Raw genomic sequence first — 21,387 nt, forward strand, 5'->3', positions numbered from 1 at the left:
ACCTTCAGATGAATATGTCATATTAATAAGAACTTTCCTACAGGAAATAATTCAGGCATGAATATTCATATGGACCTGTATAGCTTCATAATTTATAAAAGCAATGATAAACAATTAATGGATTATATGATAATCTTGCACTTGAGCCATTAGGGTTAAAACATTTACTTATGTCTGGAGGGCTTTTTTAATATAATGAAGGAATTCGTTAGTATGAATTTGTCTTGTTTACATTTTCTTATCCACTTGGTTTTATTATGTTGTGAAATGTAGTCTGTTGTGTATTACGACTTAACTAATATCCTATGTAACACTGTTCCTATGATAATTTCAGTATTGAAATAGTGTGTGCTGAACTTCATGTTAATACAGCACTTGTTGCAATATTTGGAGGCTATTCCTTTTAAAGTTATTTTGTGAATTGTAATTTGGAGCTTGGTGGTAATCTCTCAAAAACTGACTTTATGAGAAAAAAAGTCATTTTACTGTTTTAAAGGATTATGACTTGTTAATTTTGTTTTTATACACTATAGGATATGTTTTGGAGTTGCAGACAAAGTATCTTTGCTGAAATGAAGAAGAAATTTTCACAGGTAGACAGATGAAATAATCTTTGTAAAATGATAACCAAGAGACATAGTAACAGCATGGTGCTGTGCTTTTGTTTATTTCTTAACATGAGCATGAACCATTGAATTTTTTGTGCATGTTCTTGAATAGAAAGATTATGTAGTATTAAATGCAGTCTTAACAGTAGAAGCTTCAAACTCAGTATGTGTTTACATGCTTTTATGCTGGTGTGTGGAGTTTTGGCCCTCTGTAGCTTTTAATTTTAAAAAATGAATTGTGTAGCTGTCATAGCAGATTATGTAATGAATAAAATTATTTTGGGTTTACTGTGTGGACTCAGTTTGGTAACAGGCTGTCAAAATGGTTTAAAGGCCTATCATTGGCCAGTATTGCCTTTTACACTATTTTTATAGTAAAGTAGCCACAAACAAGATGTTTGCGTTGTTGTCTGATACGTAGATGGTATATGTGAATGCTTACCATGAATAGAGTTGGACTGAGGTTATTCTTGGTTTATCTGTTTACTATGAACAACTTGAAGCAGTGGCAGCGCAAATGATGGCTTAATACCCTTTGCTATACTAACCCTGAGTTAAACCAGTTCAGTCTGTCAGAATTACATCTGTGAACAAGGAAGAGAGGATTTGTCTGACATGGAACATCCAGCAACCCAACAAGCAAATCTTCTGTAATCTTCTATAATTTGTTTGCTTAATGTTATTTCCATCCATCAGACACTGTGTGTCTAACTATTTTCAGTAGCAACTTCATTATAAGTAACAACTGATTGACTATCAAAGCTAGTGGAGAAAATGTGTGTAGGAGTTGAATTTATAGGTGTCTTGTGCAGAAGGGAGGGGAGTTAGGGTGTTGGTTGTGTAAAAGCAGTAGGACAACAAGGAATTAGGTCTCCAACGGAGAACTTCTATTCCTGACCTGCTCATATACAGTAGCAGGTCAAGTTGTAGGATCAGTACAAAATTAGTGTGAGAATTAGTAAATCTGCATTACCTTAAGTTTTCCTAGATGAAGCTGTATGAATAATAGCAAATGCCTCTTAACCTCTCTGCACGGTTCTACAGAGGAGCGTCGGCTTTCACCCAGAACAAGCCTCTGCCACTGCTGGGGAATCTGGGTCACACGATCTTTGAGTTTGTTTGGGTTTAGCTGCTGCTTATCTTCTCCAGAAAAATCAAGAAAGTAGACCACCAAACAACCTTCATCTTCTCTTTTGTAACCACACGGAGAAAGAGACAAATTGCGTGCCTGTTGTTTAGAGAGGGGGAAAAAAATTAAAATAAAATTTAAGAAAAAAATTGAAGAATGAAACTGTGCTGCAAAATTTAAAGGAAAGAACCCAGAAGTAATCACTGCTGAAACTTATGTTTAGTCTACTCAAATACAGCCCTGTGTCCCTTTGTGGGTGCTGTGGATGAAAGTGAGGGTATCATGTGTCAACATTACTTTGACTTCTAAATTATGTTTTCTTCTTAATGTGTGGTTAATATTCCAGGAATAGTTTTGTCTGTCTGCTTGGGAAGTAGTTTGTAAACCTAAAATGGTGTCTTGAATCTTTTTGAGCATGCAGTTAATGAAAGTTTCCACATTGGACATTACACTTGATAAACTTTGAAAAATAAGACTTCAAAGTCCAAAGAAAAATCACAGTCTGAAGCAATGTGGTACAGACTGGGGGGTTGTGTGGTTTTATTTGCACTTCTCTGACAACTTTTTTCTAATAATGATAGGAACAGGTGCTGCAGTCAGCTAACGTTTTATAGTTGTCTGAAGACTGTCAGCTGATCTTAAAATTTTGTAAAATGAAGGGATGCAGCATCAGCTAAATGTTTGTTCCTTTTTGAAAGGTTTGGTAATGTAAGAGCTTTCATAAGGGACTGTACCACTTTGGTGGCTATCTGTGTTGTGAGGCTGGTTGTGTAGAAATACAAGCAGTGCTGAAGTTGTTCAGATCTTAATTGTTCATTATTCTCTAGAAGATGCTTATGACATGGCTGATAGTTTTAGCTTGAACACAGTCCTTACTATTTATTAATGTTTTTATCCACTGAAAATAGCAATAGCACTGCATGTATCTTTTTTGCCTTTTTAGATGATGTGTCCTTTAGCTATGGACTGAGATTTGATGCTCTGACATGCATTACTAATACTTTCTGTGTTACAAGTTGAAAAGGCTAAGTCCTTAGCAGCTAATTATTCGTTTTACTGACCTGATGCTTTCTTGTGTGACCTGTATTTAAATATGAATTATTCCTTACTGTTCAACAATGATGGATAATTGATGGAATTAGTTGACTGTGCTTAGATCTTTGACTTCTGAAGTTTGTGTTGGGAAAATGCCCTTTTCTTGGCTTACCTGAGTCTGTTATATTTTATCACTGTTCCATTGCCACCTTCATTCAAGTTTGCTACTTTTCTGTTTTCAGATATATTGAGGTTATTGTTAAAAATCTCTTTAGTTTGTCTAGTAGCCATTTGGCAGTGTTAATTTTCTTACTCTGTTCAGGCAGAAGAATTTCTCCTGTGACTCATGCAGCAGTGGATTTAGTAGAAGAAAGTTGATGGTCTGATTATGAAACTATTTGTTTAAAGGCCAGCTTCCAAGATTGTTTGGAAGGTTGCAAATCTTCTGCGTTGCATTCCTAAAAATCACAAAAGGTGTAATTCTACCTCGGCAGGATGTATGATCACATCAAAGCAAAATACGAGCTTGAAGTGGTGATTTGAAAGTCTGTTCCTCATTTGAAGTAGTCTTCTGTCTGCTTACTGGTTGAAATTCTGTGCAAAACTTGAGCAGTTTATCTGTCTATGCAGTGATCCACCCATCCAAATTGTGTCTTGTTTTATAAAAATGGAGCTTGTTTTTACAGAAGTCTTCCAAAACTGGAAGGTTCTTAATTTTCTTATGCGTGCTTTCAAAAATAGACCAGTTTTAGGATCATTAGGTTATAAACATACACCACATTTTACTGGTGAAGTCTTGTTTTGATTTTTCAATTAAATTCCAAAATGTTCTTAGCTTTACTCATTAATTGTTGCCTACTGTCATTTCAGGTGGAAAGTGCTGCTGAGGAACCTAGGGTGCTGTGTATAATACAAGATACCACAAATTCTAAGACAGTGAATGAGCGTGTCACGTTGAACCTGCCAGCTTCCACACCACTTAAAAGGCTATTTGAAGATGTAGCTTCAAAAGTGGGCTACGTGAATGGAACTTTTGATTTGGTGTGGGGAAATGGAGATAATGTAACTGATACGGTATGGCAAAAGTGCTTTTTATTTCCTCTTGCTAGCAAACATTTAAATCTTCACATTATAGAACAGTGCTGTCTGTATTGTGTAGTGCTCATTTACTTCCTGTAAAGGTGTGTTCTCGCTAAATTCCTGTAAAAACTTGTAGTAGGTGCACCAGGACAGGCTGACACCACTGTTTTGATTTGGCTGAATTTTATTTTGTATTATATCTACATTTTAGTCTCCAAGTGTGCTTTTAATTCATGTATATATTTAATCATTAAACAAAAGAAACTAATATGATTCAGATGTAATGCTAGTTTTCATTATTAGTATATATATTTTAATAGTAATACCCATGATAATTAATCTCCATGTTTCCTATAGTCTTTTTTGAGAAATGTTTTCTTAACAGAAGCATGCTGTGTAGTGATTTTTCACGTTTCTTACATCTGATTTTTGTATGCACAAAATTTATGATTTATATCACTGCTCTGCCTTATTATAAATCACTGTTGGTTTTAGTTAATATGGTTTCATAGAATCTTTTAGGTTGGAAAGGACCTTGAAGATCATCAGCTCCAACCGTTAGCCTAACACTGCTAATACCAACACTAAACTGTGTCCCTAAGCATCACATCTATGTGTCTTGTAAATCCCTCCAGGGATGGTGACTCAACCACCTTCCTGACAGGCCATTCCAATGCCTGACAACCCTTCTGGTGAAGAAATTTTTCCTAATATCCAGTCTAAACTTCCCCTGATGCAACTTGAGGCCATTTTCTCTTGTCCTGTCACTTAGGAGAAGGGACCAACCCCCACCTCTCTGCACCCTCTTTTCAGATAGTTGTAGAAAGCAAGAAGGTCTCCCCTGAGCCTCCTCCAGCCTAAACACCTCCAGCTCCCTCAGCTGCTCCTCACAGGACTTGTGCTCCATACCCTTCCCAGCTCTGTTCCCTTCTCTGGACACGCTCCAGCCCCTCAGTGTCTGTGTTGTAGTGAGCGGCCCAGAACTGAACGCAGGATTCGATATGGAGCAGCACCAGTGCCCAGTATAGGGAGACAGTCCCTGCCCTGGTCGTGCTGGCCACACTGTTCCTGTATGCAAGCTATATAGGACACTAGATGGCTCGATGTTCTGCAAGAAACGTGTAGACCAGTGTCTTGACTCCTGAAGAGCTTAACCAACTTTTAAGTCTTAAACTGTACAGTAGCACTTAATTGTTTCTTAAACTGTTTCAAAGTTCTTTCAGTATTAATGATGAGTATGTTTTGTTTATACTGGATAATTATTTTCATTTCATCAGTGTGTCAGAAGCTACTTTAAGCAGTGTACATAAATGAAATATGTTAATTGCATATAGAACTGGTTTTTGTTAAAAAAGTGTTGGTCTGGTGTTGTCTTTTTTTTTTTAGCAGACTCCAATAGATCAGAACAGTGACAAAACTGTTCTTGATGCCGGTTTTGAGCCAGGGAAGAAGAACTTTCTGCATTTGACAGACAAAGATGGTGAACAGCCTCATATAATGCCGGTAAGTTAAATCTTCGCTCAGCCTCCTGCTGTGTTGGGTGAAGAGATGTGTGGTCTGTGTATTGCTCTTGAGATCAAAAAATGAAATAAAATTGGAGTTTATATTTCATACAGTAAGCTTCTTTAGGAACCTTCTCAAGAGATTAGACTCCTGTTTTACACCAAGTTTTTCCTGAATAGTACCAATTCCTAATAATTTGCTATCACTTTATTCATCCTTGTCAAATATTTATATAATGCTTTGCTGTGAGTAGTTTTCTAAGGTTATGTAATTAATGAATCTTTGACATGTTTAGAGAGAAGTCTTAACAATATAACTTTAATCATATACCTAATCCTTTGGGTGTTTGGAAGCAATATTAGGCCACTGACAGAATTCTCAGAAACAGCAGTCCTGTATCAAGAGCAGTTACCTATTTCCATATTTACCTTTAAGATAAAAACCCCATATATATGAGTGGTCAGTGTTGCTAGAAGCAACTGTGTCATAACGAAATACTTGAAATTTCCTATTTCTCAGATATGTGATGCAGTGAAAGATAAACACAGCTGCAGTTTATTTAAATCAGGGATTGGATAAACTAGTGATATATTAAGATTCATTACTCAGCTCTCATGTCAGCATAATGCTGGCCTACTTAGCCTTTGTTGTGGACTTAATTATCTGAAAAGGACACACACACACGTATATGTTTCAGTAATCGTGCACAGGGTCAGAATTTGAAGGTGATTCTGAAAGAGTATTGAATTGTAATTTTTATACCTGAAAAAGAAAGAAAAATCTCATTCTGTATTTCACTGCAGAAAACTTGAGACATAGGAGATGCTAAATTCCAGACTTGCTTGTTGTATGCCTTGTGGTAGTGCATTTCATTATACGGTGTTCTAGAGGGCATTTGTTTCCACTAGTGTGAAGAACCATTTCTCAAGGGGTTTAGAACTTGGAGGGCACAATTAACGTTACCCAAGCAACTCTGTATCTGCAGTTTTGTAAAATTTGTGTAATATGATGACAAATTTAATTTCTTAGCCAGGAGAGGGAATTAAAACTTGTAGGTGCTTCAGTAAAAATCTGGTGTCTAATTTTTACTTAAAATCAGTATATTTACGTTTTTAGGAGGAGTCGGGTCCAACAGATGACAGTGTGCAAGACAGATTCATAGGCCCTCTTCCAAGAGAAGGCTCTGTTGGCTGTACCAATGACTATGTCAGTCTAAGCTACTCCTATTCTTCAGTCCTGAGCAAGTCGGAGACAGGTATAGTGTTGTCTTGTAAAGGCAATGCTGTTTTGTAATTAGCATCTTTTCAAATAGCAGCACTACAAGATTTTTTTAAAAATAAATTGCAGTTTATTTAAAAAAACCGCACGTATCACTACTACATTTTCCATCAGGTTTTCTACAATATTCTTGTATCACTTTGGGAAGAGAAGAGCTGTGTCCCATTCTTTTACCTGTGACAGTGTAATGCAAACTCTGTCAGGGATCCCTATTTTCAGTATTAATCTGCTGCTGTGTCACTAGCTGAATAGTCAGGATTGTATTGGCAAACACGAGACACCTCAAGCTTTATGAGTACTTGAAACTCTGTTATAGAGGGGTGGTTGCCAAATCTCTGCACTGCGGGTGTTAACTAAGGTCTTCCTCCTTTAGCCCCCGGTTGCAGTTTCTCTGCTTGCACAGTGGTTCCCCTAGAGGTTCATCCTCTGCTGCCTGGCTCCCCACCAGTAAGCGGAGACTCCCTCTGGAAGGGAGGCAGAGCTCCGCTTCACAGACAAGCGCCGGGGCAGATCCTGGGAGACTGGCTGGGGTGCCATTGCTGCGCGGAGTGGCAGAAGGAGACAGCACGTTACAGCTCGGTGATGAGCTAGTAACTCCTGATACTAAATTTCTTGAGGAGACAGAAAGACAACATTCATATTACACTGATTCATGTGCATTTTAATTCCTTTAAGAGATAAGAAACTTTATTGGCCACACAGCTTTTTTAAATTTAATATTACTGTGAGAAGATTATCATACAGAGTGATAAATAAAATGCACATGTTGTAATTCAATCTCTTCACAGAAAATGCTTGTGTTGTATGGAGAACCTACCTTTTCAGTACTACTAGGCATGTAGATTGTGGGTTTTTTTTTTAATACTTAGAGCTTCAGAGTATAACTAGAAGTTATTTAAATTCTTTATTACACCATACTTCAGTATATGCTACTTATTGACTGTTGTTAATATTGTTTATTTTGGAAAAAATCTTTAAATGACAGTAAGATGAACATAAGTAAATAATACCCTTTTCTGCTACTAACAATGACACTGATTTTTAGTAGCTGTTTTAGTTGGTTGTTTTGGGAGAAGGTTTTATAAGATATGTGCATGGGCACTTCAGAGATTTTTTTTGTTTGTTTGTTCATCCTTCTGAGATTATAGTACAAACCAGCGTAGATACGAAGTGAATTTACATTATAAGTACAAGAGTTTTAGTTGACATCAGGCAATAAGCATGTGATAAGTACACAATCGTAATTCTGGAATCTTCTGTAAAATATTTAAATGGACTGTTAAAATATTTACGGTTACCTGTGTCCCCATTGGTGCAGTATTCAACATTACATACTGGTTATTATTGTGAAACATAATTCACAGTAACTAAAATAGCTTTGTGTCATTCAGGGGAATGATTTCTGTTGTGTAAACTTTTACTCCCTATTGCTCTCAGAAGTGAGCAGTTGGAATACTCCCTCAATAGTGCAAATCGCAATAAATGCCAACAGCTGGATGCAGTTCTTAAATACACATTATCACAGAGTTGTTTCTCTTGTCAAATATTTTAACTCGTAAAGTGATTTCCTATCTCTCTGTATTATTTCCCTCTCATTCTTGTATTTTTAGGTTATGTGGGGCTGGTAAATCAAGCAATGACTTGCTACTTGAACAGCCTTCTACAAACACTTTTCATGACTCCTGAATTTAGAAATGCATTATATAAGTGAGTATATGTAATCAAAGCCTGTTCTTTAATTTGTCCTGGTATATGTTGGTAGGAGATCCTTTTGAATTGCTTCTGTCGAAATTTCCTTGCTTGGATACTGAAAAACATACTTGAAATCAAGCTGAATAGACTGTATATCTGCTTCAGATTTTTAGCAAAATACAGGGGTATGTTATTGGTTGTGGCATGGACAAGCTTTTCTAAAGAATTTGTCCCATCTTGAAAAATCCAACTTAATTTCAAGCTTGATACTAAGTACAGTTCATGTCTGTATTTATGCAGCGAATGAGTTAAAAATTATTTCATTCGTGTTGGGTTTGTGCTTTTAAAGAATAGTATCATCATTTACTGCAGAAATAAAAAGCAATTGCATTTGACTTTTCCCAAGAAACAGGGTTTCAGTTGGCCTCTGTAATCTGACAGACCTTTTGAAATGTAATAAATGCTGATTTAAATGACTTCTTTAGTAATGTTTTCAAAGCATTTTTAATTGTCAAGTATCTTGTGTTGTGAATAGATGGGAATTTGAAGAATCTGAAGAGGATCCTGTGACGAGTATTCCGTACCAACTTCAAAGACTCTTTGTTTTACTGCAGACCAGCAAAAAAAGAGCAATTGAAACAACAGATGTTACGAGGAGTTTTGGATGGGACAGTAGTGAGGGTAAGACGTAGCTACTAAGCTTGAGTGATTTGCTTCAGCAGCTGCCTGGTAGGGGCCTGCACTGCTGTTGTTGGGGGAAAAAGACCAGAAGAATTTAAAAAAAATTACTAGAATCCACTTCATTTCAATGGAGACAAAATACCCTAATTTTATGCTTTGTATGTGTTTGACTTTTTGCAGAAGTGATGCCTGTGAGTTCTAGGCTGTTAAAGTAAAAAGCACTATACTTTTGTAATTAAGCTGTCATTACGGTTGTTAATTGTCTCTAAAGAAGTAGCTCTTGGAGAATCTTGCATCGGTTTTGAATCATAAATGTCAAATGCACATGTTTCACTTAAATAGAAAATAATAGAGATCATTCCAGAATATCGAGTACTGCATTTGTCTTTTTGACACTTATGTAATTTTGCCCCATAGCCTGCTGATTTTCCCATGGACTAATCACATGATGATGAGGAGTTGGCAATTGAGTTCTAGTGTATCAGCGCAAAGTGAAAATACGTCAGAATCGGTTTATTTTATAACAGTGCATATTAGTGTTTCTTGTTTGTGCATAAACCTTGTCAGCAAGTTGGCTGCTTGTTTTTCTAACTTGAGAGGCAGGTGCTTGTGGCATTGAACACTGCCTGAATAGTGAATAATGTCGTAAATAATAGGTACAGGCTTAAACAGATGGGTAGATTTTTAGGAAGTATTCTCAGGCTACCGTTAGTACTGGAGCTGATAACCTCTCTTGTTTTAATTAAAATTAATTTCGATTTCTAACAGCATGGCAGCAACATGATGTACAGGAGCTTTGTAGAGTCATGTTTGATGCTTTGGAGCAGAAATGGAAGCAAACGGAACAGGTAAACGTATAAAAACTTCCTTTCATTCAGGGGTGTGGTATTGTTGTGAGGTTTTGCTTTTTTAAGGCTGATTGTGAAAAATGTTAGCTGAATTTTAAATACCAGGTTATTGAAAGTCCGCAGTAGTCGGTTCTCTTGTTGGATGCCATAGCTAGGCTACTCTGCTGTACAGCTTTGAAGAGAGTGTTGCTTATGTTTTCCTCCCCCACTTAAAAGTGGAATATTCTGAACTCTGGGTACTAAGTCTTTATTTGAAGTACAGACAGTAATTGTGTAACTCCTGTGGTAGCTTCCTCGCTGTCAGCATTTATTAGGCTACATTGCATGCTCTTGGAGCTCAAGCCTACTCTGCTGATGTAGGAGAAAGTCAGGAGTATATGCATGATACATGCTACATTTTGATAAGAGACTGACTTGTTGTAGGCCAGTTTTTCAGATTTGTAGACTGACAGATACTTTTATCTTTCCTAACTACTTCTGGAGACACCAGGGAAGGACTGCAGTATCAATCTATTAATGATGTCTGCAGGATCAGGCTTGTTTTTAAAACATTAACTTCGATTTTGGTATTCTTGTAGTTTCTCTTAAGATGTGACTGTAAAATACACTGTGAAGCTTATATAACATGGTTTGAGATGCTCATTTGATGCGTGTTTTGTGCAGTGGTGGGGCAGGGGAAAACAAGAAATCAAGAGACGGATGTCTTGGTATTCTAAGTGTGTAGCTATGCAATGAAGATGTAATTTAAAAGAGACAGTTTTTGTGTAAAACCAGAGAAAGGAAATATGTTTTGTTTCATTTATCTAAACTGTCTTGGACATCTGTGTGTTTCAGGCTGATCTTATAAATCAACTGTATCAAGGCAAACTGAAGGACTATGTAAGATGTCTAGAGTGTGGCTATGAAGGCTGGAGAATCGACACTTACCTGGATATTCCTTTGGTCATCCGGCCGTATGGCTCCAACCAGGCGTTTGCTAGCGTGGTGTGTACTATTATGCTGACTAATAGTGCATCCATACACACATAGAATACATAATGCGACAGTGGTATAATTGGTTACATGGTAAGTATCATCCTAGATACTCCATCTTGGGGTGTTCGTCTTTGTGCAGTGAACCAGCTAGCAAGTTCTAGAAGATTTTTTTTTGGCTTTTTGGTTTATTTTGTTTTGTTTTTTCTTTTGCCCTTCAATGAGTCCTACTGGTGCATGTATAAGGGGAGGGGAAATGCAACTTTATTGCCTTCGGGCTGCAGTAATCAATTATTTTATTCCTGATTAAAACCTTCAGCTGTTACCCAAGATATTTTTATGAGATCACTTAAGTTTTATTTGGGTTGTTCTCTTTATTGACACATCTGCTAAATTTTCACAGCACTGTTGAAAATCTTAGTGACAGACAGAACGTTGACTTAGAATTTAGTTTAAGTGCCATGTTGTTGCTGTGCTTTTTAAAGTTCACTTCTCAAATACCATATGCTTTTAACAAGCAATTCAATGATAATAAAAAACCCCTATCATACATCAGTGTTCTTGGTCACTTTTGCTCCAGCATTACTGATGCTGGCAAGCATATATATTGCTTGGTAAGTCTGTGGAAGGTTTTTTTGTTTTATTTTTTCCACACCCCTGAAACAAAGTGATTACAAACTGTGGAATTCCACTGTTGTGGCTTAAAGTACCTGTGCTATGAATGAAGTTGTGAGAAAAAGAACAGAATAAATCAAACAAGTCTTCCAGTAAAGGTTGTTTTAAGCAAACACTTGCTGTGTAATTGGCTTACCAGGATTTTTTTATTATATAAAAAGTATTTTTCCTTTTGTGTTTAGTATGCTGGCAGTATCTTTTAGGCACGAATAGCCTGTAATTCTTAACAGTAATTCTGTTAAGAATTGTTAGAATTAGGTTAAACTGAGGTTAAGTTCAAAGTACTTCATACTTTAAAATCTCAATACTAATCTTAAGAAGCAGTAAAGGTGAGGGACATCGATCTCACAAAAGGATTCAAGTTAATAAAGTCCTTTGAATTCTTTTGTAGATTGCATTTAAGATTTTTTAGAATTATCCAGCTAATTGAAGCTGTATTTTGAGCTGCCATTCCATTGATCCGGTATTATGTAGATGGCTTCCCTTTTCACCTTTTAAAACTCCTATCTAGCAGTACTCCTTAAAACAATTTTGTTATAATTTTTATTCAGTGACGAGGTTTTTCTGATCTTTTACAGTAATGAAAATGATTCAGTTCATGTAGTTGCATTCCACATTTAACAATGCCTTGTACCTGTGTCTCCAACTGAATTTTTTTTCTTTAGGAGTCTATAGCAGAATGCTAAAAAAACCACCCAAAACCTTTGTATATTTGTAAAAACACAAGAAGCTTGAACAATTATGAACTTAAATATCAGATCATTTGTATTTTCATATTTCTCCTGTAAACCAACATTTACTGTGGTTACTACATTAAGGGAAAGTTTTAAGATTTTTGTTGCACAGATTCACATGGTTGCAATTTGTATTGATGCTTCAATTTTTGAGCTTTTTTAATTCGTATTCTGATTATATTCAGTTTATTCTCCTCCCTCCATTTGTACTATCTATAGCAGATGTCATTTTTAATTGTGTAGTCTTCAACAGTGGGGAGATATGGAGGATACTTGCTTTTGGAGAAGGGAAAAATCGCCTGTTTCTAAATGGAATTCTCTGAAGGTAGTATCCTCCATTGATCCATAGATGATGGTGATTCAGTAGGTGTAGGTGAAAGGGCATGAGAGATCAAAAACTTCACACATGCGCTAATAGGTCTTATAGAAGGGAATGTAAAACATTTTAGACCTTGCTAGTCAGCTCCTGAGGGAACTTGCAGCAGGCGACACAACCCAAGATAGGGGATCTAAGGAGGATACTACCTTCAAAGAACTCTAGTTAGAGGTAAGTGATTTTCCATTACTTTCTAATTAGAGAGAATGGATGTATGAGCTTTAAGTAAGGTCAATCTGTAGAATGCCACATAAAGTGTATTATCCCACTGTTCGACATTGTGTACTACCAAGAAATGTAGATGCCTGGAATGTTGCATTTATCTATAAATATATATGTATTACTGCTTAAATACATGGGAACATTGAAGAACTGGGAAGGATAATGTTATGCTTGCTTTATTTCCTAATACAAAGTAATTCTGAAACTCTGCAGTGTGTTTTTAAGATTTGTGTTTGAATATTTTCTTTTCTGATAGCCCAACCCATCTCTCAAGTTCCTGTCATACATCTACATAGCTAGAAACTCAGTAGGGCATCGCTGGGGCACTGGGAACTTGTCAGTATGTATCTCAAGATACTTTCTGAAAAAGTACTATCTGCAGTATTCAAGGGTATGGTTTAAAAAAACCCCTAAATCAGTCTTTTTTGGAGGTCAGTAGAAGTACAGTATATAGTTTATTTGAGGGAGGTAAAAAGGAGCAGCAGTTCACATCCCAGTTTTGTAGGTACTGCTATCTTCTGTATAGAGGCCAGAATTTACCAGCATTAGACATAAGCTAAAAAGATGATTCTTGACTGCAAGACATAATAATTTTGCAGGATGAAGAACAGCTGAGGGAAGGGTGGATGCAATGGGGAACTAGCTGGCATGCTGAAATTATGTTATTAGAAAACAGTGGAAATTGCTTTGTAATACCAGAAGACTAGTAATAGTAAAAGTATTCTGGAAATGTAGCAAGTACAGTTCTGTTTTATTAAGTGTTGTTAGTTTTCCCCATCTTTTGTATGTTAGCTTTCCTTTTGAGGGTGTAAGTATGCACACAAGTATACCTTTTTTGGCAGAAATTCATTTGGACTTCTGTGTGAACTGACTGTGGTGCCAAATTAAACTGTGGAAGGCAGTTAGGATATGGCTGATGGGATGCTTGCTTTTCTCAAGCTAGACTGGGGTCTTATATTTTTAGCTGAGCATGTTCTTTAGACATGGAAAAACTAGATAAGCTCTGAAAATCTGAGATGGCAAATATTCCAGGTTTTTTTCAGGAACAGTTTTGCCTATTTATTTACTGTGTAACTTTCTGTAAATGTTCTACTGCTCCTGTTGGCAGGCTTTATACAAATGCTTGCAGTAAAACCCACCAAACTACTGACGATATCATAATTCATTTTTGTGGAGAAGAGTTTGTCCTAAGTGCCAGTCTTCAGCCAGACAAGAATTAGTTTGAATTGTTTGTTACGGCATTTTAGACTGCTGTTACAAATCTCATAATCAGAATATTAAAAACTATATACACTGTGAACTTGGCTGGGCAGGGCCCTGAGCAATGCGCTTTGAGTTGGGCCTGCTTTCAGCAGGGAGGCTACTAGGATCAGGTGATCTCCACAAGTCTCAGCCCATATTGTTCTTCTGATTCTGTGAACTATATAAAAAAGTTTAAATAGCTGTTGTCATACTTGCATATTGCTTGATCTTTTATGGTATATTTTGAAGTGAGTGTGTGTTGGGAATGGTCAGGATGCTTAGTAGCTCTAAGGTTATGTAATAGTTACCTCTTCAGAGCTAGAGTTGCACGAAAATAGGGGATTGCAGCGTAGAAGCTTTATCACTGGTTTTGTATTAAGAATGATCTTTATCGGTGGAACTAACTTTGGTATAAAGATTAAAGGAGAAAACTGGTGGAAACATAAATGAGTAAACCTGAGGAACAGAGAGTTTCCTTATACAAGGACTGAAAAATATTTGGATATTCATGGAGCTCAAATGTAATGGAGTTCTTGAGGTTTAATCAGGTTCTTCAAAGCATAGCTCACTATGTGTGGTAAGCAGCAAACCCACAAGAGTAATAATACTTCATTCAGTTTTTGGGGGTCTGAAGGGTCATCACTTTTTTCCATATGTAAAAATTTATGGTATCCTTCCTTGTTAAATTGCACATCACGTGAGTCTGCATAAACATAATTTATGTCCCATTATTTGTATATTCTCGTTCATTCATGTTGATGCATGAATTCAACTTTTTTGTTAAACTCTAAGTATCTTGACTTAGCATTTGCCCCAAAAGAGAGAGTTCTGCACTCATTATATGATGTCTTCCATTTTTCAAGTTTTCTGTGTTGGATATTAACTATTTTGCTTTCATTTAAATAGTTCTGAATATTAATTCTATAGCTAGTTTACAGAATAGTCAAAATGTACTAATCTGTTTCTTCTCCTTTCTGTTTAAGCATGATTATAACTTGCTTAGTCTTCTTACCTTTTAGAATGAGATTCCTCACATTTCAATGCATAATCCTTACTAAACATTAACCATGTGTTGCCTTTGAGTAAAAAGCAACTCAGCCTCTGTAAAGTTTAGGAAGTAAATAAGTAGACTGTAGTTCAAGTCAGAGTCTAAGATGTTTTCATGTGTCTAGAGAGTCTCTACCTAAAAGCTGTAGTTTCAGGGCTGTTCAAAGGCTCTTCTGGCTGAATCAAAAAATGAAGTGAAATGACTGCTGTTGTATTCAGCTTGGCACATTTTTCATTTGTCAGTAGTTGTCCCCTGGAATACAATCCTTTTAAAGTCCTTTCTCTTAAAACAGCAACAGAGCTTTTGTAAAGCATTTGTTTTGTCATCTCTGCCGCTTCCTCGAGTTCTCAGAAAGAAAGAAGGGAAGAATTGGAGGCTTTTTGAAGAACTTGGCATAACTTTGATTTCTTCCCAGTCTGACTTAGCAAAGAGCATATAAACTGGATGTCTCAATATGCAGGTGGTGTTTGTATTTTCGCCTCCATAGGTGAACGTACAACTTCTTGGTTCCTCTTGGAGTTCAGAAACCCAAAGCCTGCCAGCTTGCAAGGTGAATGGGTTAAAGGTTTTAACTTTTAAAATATCTGGGTAAAATTCTTCACTGAATCCATCTCAATATTCTTAGTGAATCTTGTTTGAAGAAGTTTGTTGTCAAGTATATGCAACTTCTGTGCAATATCATTGTTGCCAAGTATATTAGGGGGAGAACTGATGATGAGTTTGGTTGTATTTTGAATATTCTTTGCTGTAGTGAGTAGCAAAGTAGAAATCATTAAACTGCTGGATTTAGGGATTAGTGACAATCTTTTAGGCAGTTGCCAGAAGACAGAATTCCAGTTATCAGTGAGTCTCTTCAGAAGGTTTAATCTAGGAAGCTAGTTCTGCCTTCATAGGACATGGTAGTATCTCATTTTCACTCCTTTGGGAGTGGAGCTCAAATACTCCCTCTCCCTCCTCTCCCTACCTTTCACTTTAAAAGAAGTAATACCTTCAAATGTAGTTTCCTGAGTCCCTTTGTAGAATGGAACTAAGGCTGTCTTCAGGCAGGGCACTGAGGAACTGAATAACATTTTTTCCTGCTGCCTCACCCCATCCTGGTAATTCTTGGATGATACGTGTTGGGCAAAACTTCTTGAAATACACAATAACCATCTCAAAATTCTGGGAGGACAGGGCCAAAGCAGGGTTAAAAAATAAGCTCATATTCACAGCAGTCAGTTGAACGGACATGACTGAATGTGATGTGCAAGATAACAGGAGTAAATGTAATTTTTAATCGTATGTTTAAATAAAAAGAAAGGGCAGTTTGGATTCATCAAATACTGAATGAAACATAGCAGTAATTTGTGGTTTGGCAGTTTGTTCTTGGGCTGGGTAGAAACGTTTTCTCTAATATTTTTCTGACTCTGTGTCTGTATCAGTTTGTCAATCAAGTTTTGTTTGTAGATTTACTTGAAGTAATTTGTATATGTTAAACAATCTCATTGTAAATTTACTGTTCTGAGTTATACCTCCATAATAAACACTTTTTAAAAATCAGGTAACATCTTTTTGTTATTAGGAAGAAGCACTGCATGCTTTCATTCAGCCCGAGATTCTTGATGGCCCCAATCAGTATTTTTGTGAACGATGTAAGAAGAAATGTGATGCAAGGAAGGTAAAGACTGTCCAAGTGATTTGCAAAAATGACTTTTGGTAAACACCAGGCCTGACAGTAGTAGCATAATCTTGTCTTTGCTTCATTTAGGGTCTGCGGTTTTTGCATTTTCCATACCTGCTGACACTGCAGCTGAAGAGATTTGACTTCGATTATACCACTATGCACAGAATTAAACTCAATGATCGTATGACTTTTCCTGAAGAGTTAGATATGAGTGTCTTCATTGATGTTGAAGATGAGGTAAAGTCTTTGGTTTCAGAAAAAAGTGAAAAGTATTTAGCTTTCTTGACATTTCTCATTAAGAAAATTAAAATTTTGGTGTAATAAATCAATTTTAACGATATTATTCATCTACGTCAATTTATGACATTGCCAATTGTTTTAAGTTTTTAAATTTGCCTGTGGATTTTTGTTATATTGAAAAGGAAGCATGTGCTGTAATCATTGTAGGGTTTCCATGCTTCAATAAGATGATGTTTCTGATTTCTTGTATCTTCACACAAGTGATTTAAAAGCACAGATCTCAAGGCTTCTACATATACTGCAAATCCAGAATGAAACATGTTTATTAAACTTGTGTCTGAATCTGTTTTAGTTACAAGAGATGAGGTAAAGTTTTGAAACCCTGAATGCTAAGGCCAGTCCAGAAACATTCATGATAATTCCTTCATTCCGACTCAGTGTTGTGTATGCTGTAGAAATGAGATTTGTGAGATTTTTCATTTGTATGTTCTGGCTTTTAACTCTTCTGGGTTTGACCAAAATTCATGTTGTGCAGTTAGGTTCACCAAAAAGTATTTACTGTGCCTTCTGCATTGAAGACTAAATTTGTTCCTCTAATTCCATTCCTGAAAACATTGTCACTTTGCTAGCTTGCAGTGATATAAGAGAAATACGGCACTGATATGCATATGGAGAGGCTTTTCTGACTCTGTACAAACCTTTGGTTTATGAAGTATGTCTTTTAGGCTATTTGATACCTCTCAAAGTGTTACTGGGGGGCTAAATAAGAATTAAGATTGATCTGGGAGAATAGAACTTGAGACAGAATTAATAACTGTCAGAAAAGTAAAAAAATTATCTAGAGGGTCAGGTAAGAGGTGAATATACTGGCTTGTACTAAATGAACTGCATTTGTAGTGTTGTTCACATTATGACTTTAAGGTAATAGAACGCTAATAGGTCTTACTGTAATGCCTTGGCTCTGTCCAGGGAGTTCAAATGGAAAAACATCTTTGTGGATGAAAATATTTCCAGTCAAATCAGTTGTGATTAACAGGGCCATGTTATGATTGGATTTGTTATCTGATATTGGACTGCCAGGCATTAACTAGTAAATGGAACAGGGTAGTAAGTATGAAACCAGATAATTAACATTCAGTTGCAGACAGGACATGAAAATATTGATGAAAGAGGTGAACTGAAGACTCTTACTAAGACAAACAGGTCAGTTCTCAGTGTGGAATGCAGAGGTCTCTAGGTTTTTGAGACATTTCATTGTTTTGAAGATTTAAATTTTTTTCTTTCACATATTGTTATTTCTTGTTCTGTGCAATTGTAAATGTTGCATAATATTAGTATTTATGTCTTATTTTTAAGAAGTCTCCTCAGACGGAGAGTTGCACTGATAGTGGAGCTGAAAATGAAGGAAGTTGTCACAGCGATCAGCTGAGCAATGATTTTTCTAATGATGATGGAGTTGATGAAGGAATCTGCCTCGAAAGCAATAGTGCAGCAGAAAGAATTTCTAAAGCTGGCACTGAAAAGGTATGTTTAAAAAAAACGCTGTCCTGGGTCTGGTTGAGATGGAGTTAGTTTTCTTCACAGCAGCCTGAACGGTGTTCTGTTTTGGATTTGCAACCAAAATATTGTTGACAGCATGCCAGCATGTTAGCTTGTTCTGAACAGTGTTGCACGGCACCAAGGCTTTCTGTTTCTCGTTCTGTCCTTGTAATGAGTACAGCTAGGGGTGGGCAAGAGGCTGGAAGAGGGAAATAGCTGTGACAGGTGACCTGAACGTTGCAGAGGGATATTCCATGACATATTCCCTGCTGTGTAATGTTATGCCCAGCAGTAAAAACTGTGGGCTTTCTAAAGTAGCTCTTGGGCAGAGACTTGGCTGAGCATGGGTCTACTGGTGCGAGGTGGTAATTGCCTTTGCATCATTGGGTCTGTTTTTTCCCCTTCTTCCCTTCACTTATTAAACTGTCATTACCTCTGGCCATAAGTTTTCTCACTTTTGCTCTTCTGATTCTATCCGTCATCCCACTTGAGGGGAGGAGTGACAGGTTCGGTGCTTAGTTGCTGGGCAGATATAAATAATTCTGATATTGGGGAGGGAGAAGGCATGTGGTTTTAGTCAGATTCCAGAATTTGACACTACAGCAGATGAAAACATGCAACCAATTTGGAGGTCATGTGAGAATAAAGTCCTTCCCAGTTTGTCAGACTGAAAAATCACAGATAAATTGTTTTGGTAACACACTCTCAAATGGAAGACTGTTTTGTCTTGTGACCAGTGTTTTTTTTTCCTTTGAGGTCAACTGTCACAGGCCAACCAGCTTTTGAGTGCAAAAGTGTCTTGCGTTTCAGTAGAAGATCAGAAAGTTTTGATCAGTCTCTACCATCCGCTTCTTGTCCTTTATAAAAGCGGTCGTATAGATGAGGCCGTGGGTCTAAATGTTCAATATTTATTCAACCATCTTACATTCACAAAAAGGAATTGAGCAGCAAGACAGTCTAGCATAGCAGTCATCCTTCTGTGGGTCAGAAAGATCAGCAGAGATCTTTGAGAAACCTAACCAGTTTTCTTGCCAATACAGACTTTATAAAAAACATAATGTATCTGTAATGCAAATGTCATGTCATAGAATCATAGAATGTTTTTAAGTTGGAAGGGACCTTAAAGCCCACCCAGTTCCAACCCCCCTGCCATGGGCAGGGACACCTTCCACTAGACCAGGTTGCTCCAAGCCTCATCCAGCCTGGCCTTGAACGCTTCCAGGAATGGGGCATCCACAGCTGCTCTGGGCAACCTGTGCCAGTGCCTCACCACCCTCTCCGTGAAGAATTTCTTCCTGATATCTAATCTAAACCTCCCCACTTCCAATTTAAACCCGTTACCCCTTGTAAAAAGTCCCCCCCAGCTTCCTTGTAGCCCCTTCAGGCACTGGAAGGTGCTATAAGGTCTCCCCAGAGCCTTCTCTTTTCCAGGCTGAACAAGCCCAACTCTCTCAGCCTGACAGTAGCTTTGGCCAGTTAATTGATGCTGCTTGTTCTCAAGGCAGACTAGCCATGAGTCAAGCCATGTTGTTAGCTTTTTGGTTTGGATACCTTAATAATAGATGCAGTATATACTAAAAAGCTACAGAGCATTTCATCTATATAATCTAAAAATACTGAGTTCTTGTAACACTTACATGAGTCACTATTGTTCAGTTTTATTTTTTTAACATATCTGCAATACTGGAGGTGTCCTTAGTACCCTTTATTGCCTTTTATTTCCATCTTTTCATGTATGAAAGGAAATGTTTATGACAGCAAACCCAGAGTGCTGTGAGAGAAGTTAATGCAGAGTGCTGATAAGTGTTGAAGGGCGTGTTGCTGGTTTGTAATGTACATTAAGGGGCAGAAAGCAGTTGGGTGATAGCAAATAAGCCTAAGCTGTGCAGTTACAGGCAGGTTGGTCATTACTCTGTTTCTTGTGTGGTAAAATGCTGAATACCTATTGGGCATAAGAATTAACAAATTCAGAGCTCTTGGAGGAAATAAGTAACTAGTAATGCATTTCTATGTGTGGTTTTTTGTTGGTGTGTTTTTTTTTTTTTTTTAAGAAGTCGTGTGGTCTTTCCACTCTCTCTTCCCACCAATAAAAGGGGAAATTTCTCTTCCGTTATTATACTCGTACGTAATGTTCAGCTTATCAGAGCTCTGATTTTTGTTCAGTGACTGTTGTGGTAATGCATTTGTTACACAGATCTGCTGGCAATCTACAACTGTTTATGTGTTTGGGTTAGCGCAATTGTTTGGAAACTTCTTAATGTGATCATTTGGTTACCTTTATTTAATATATATCACACCTTTTTCTTCTCTTCCCAGAGTTCTTTACTATATGAGCTCTTTTCTGTTATGGTTCATTCTGGAAGTGCTGCTGGTGGCCATTATTATGCTTGTATAAAATCTTTCAGTGATGACCAGTGGTACAGCTTTAATGATCAGCATGTTAGCAAGGTAAAAATAGTATTTTTAGTTACATTGTATACTCGTGGATGTATTTTGCATGTGATTTTTTTTCACTTATGTATAATGAAGCTGGTTTCATGTGCAGGTATTTCAAGCATTTACGTTGTTTCATCTTCTCGTCCTGTCCTGCCTTAGATATGTGTGTCACTTATTAGCTTAACTGAAATCCAGGGTTCTTTTAATATTTGTATAGATTTTCGTGCACTGGGTGGGGAGGAGTGTTTCTTCTTGATAGTGAAGGGGGGATGGTTCATAAAGAGGCCTTGATTAATGTACAGACCAGGCTGGACTTAGAATTTTGCTTTGTATATATGTGAAGAACACTTCTGAGAGAAGTGTATTTGTACATCTTAAACTTGTCC

At 37.0% G+C, this 21,387-nt stretch overlaps 1 protein-coding gene across 1 annotated transcript in view; it reads left to right on the forward strand.

Annotated features, from left to right (window-relative positions):
* The first annotated feature begins 536 nt into the window (after nt 1–536).
* USP47 (ubiquitin specific peptidase 47) overlaps nt 537–21,387 on the forward strand; it is a 40,558-nt gene continuing 19,707 nt past the window's right edge. Inside the window, exons 1-12 of the mRNA XM_010153481.1 lie at nt 537–593; nt 3,643–3,846; nt 5,242–5,355; nt 6,472–6,610; nt 8,244–8,340; nt 8,861–9,006; nt 9,775–9,854; nt 10,689–10,838; nt 16,685–16,780; nt 16,871–17,023; nt 18,383–18,550; nt 20,882–21,013. Of these exons, the coding sequence (XP_010151783.1) occupies nt 537–593; nt 3,643–3,846; nt 5,242–5,355; nt 6,472–6,610; nt 8,244–8,340; nt 8,861–9,006; nt 9,775–9,854; nt 10,689–10,838; nt 16,685–16,780; nt 16,871–17,023; nt 18,383–18,550; nt 20,882–21,013 (1,536 nt within the window). The remainder of the gene's footprint in view (nt 594–3,642; nt 3,847–5,241; nt 5,356–6,471; nt 6,611–8,243; nt 8,341–8,860; nt 9,007–9,774; nt 9,855–10,688; nt 10,839–16,684; nt 16,781–16,870; nt 17,024–18,382; nt 18,551–20,881; nt 21,014–21,387) is intronic.

This window comes from Eurypyga helias, unplaced genomic scaffold (genome assembly GCF_000690775.1).
Source record: "Eurypyga helias isolate BGI_N326 unplaced genomic scaffold, ASM69077v1 scaffold6906, whole genome shotgun sequence".
Classification (NCBI taxonomy): Eukaryota; Metazoa; Chordata; class Aves; order Eurypygiformes; family Eurypygidae; genus Eurypyga; species Eurypyga helias.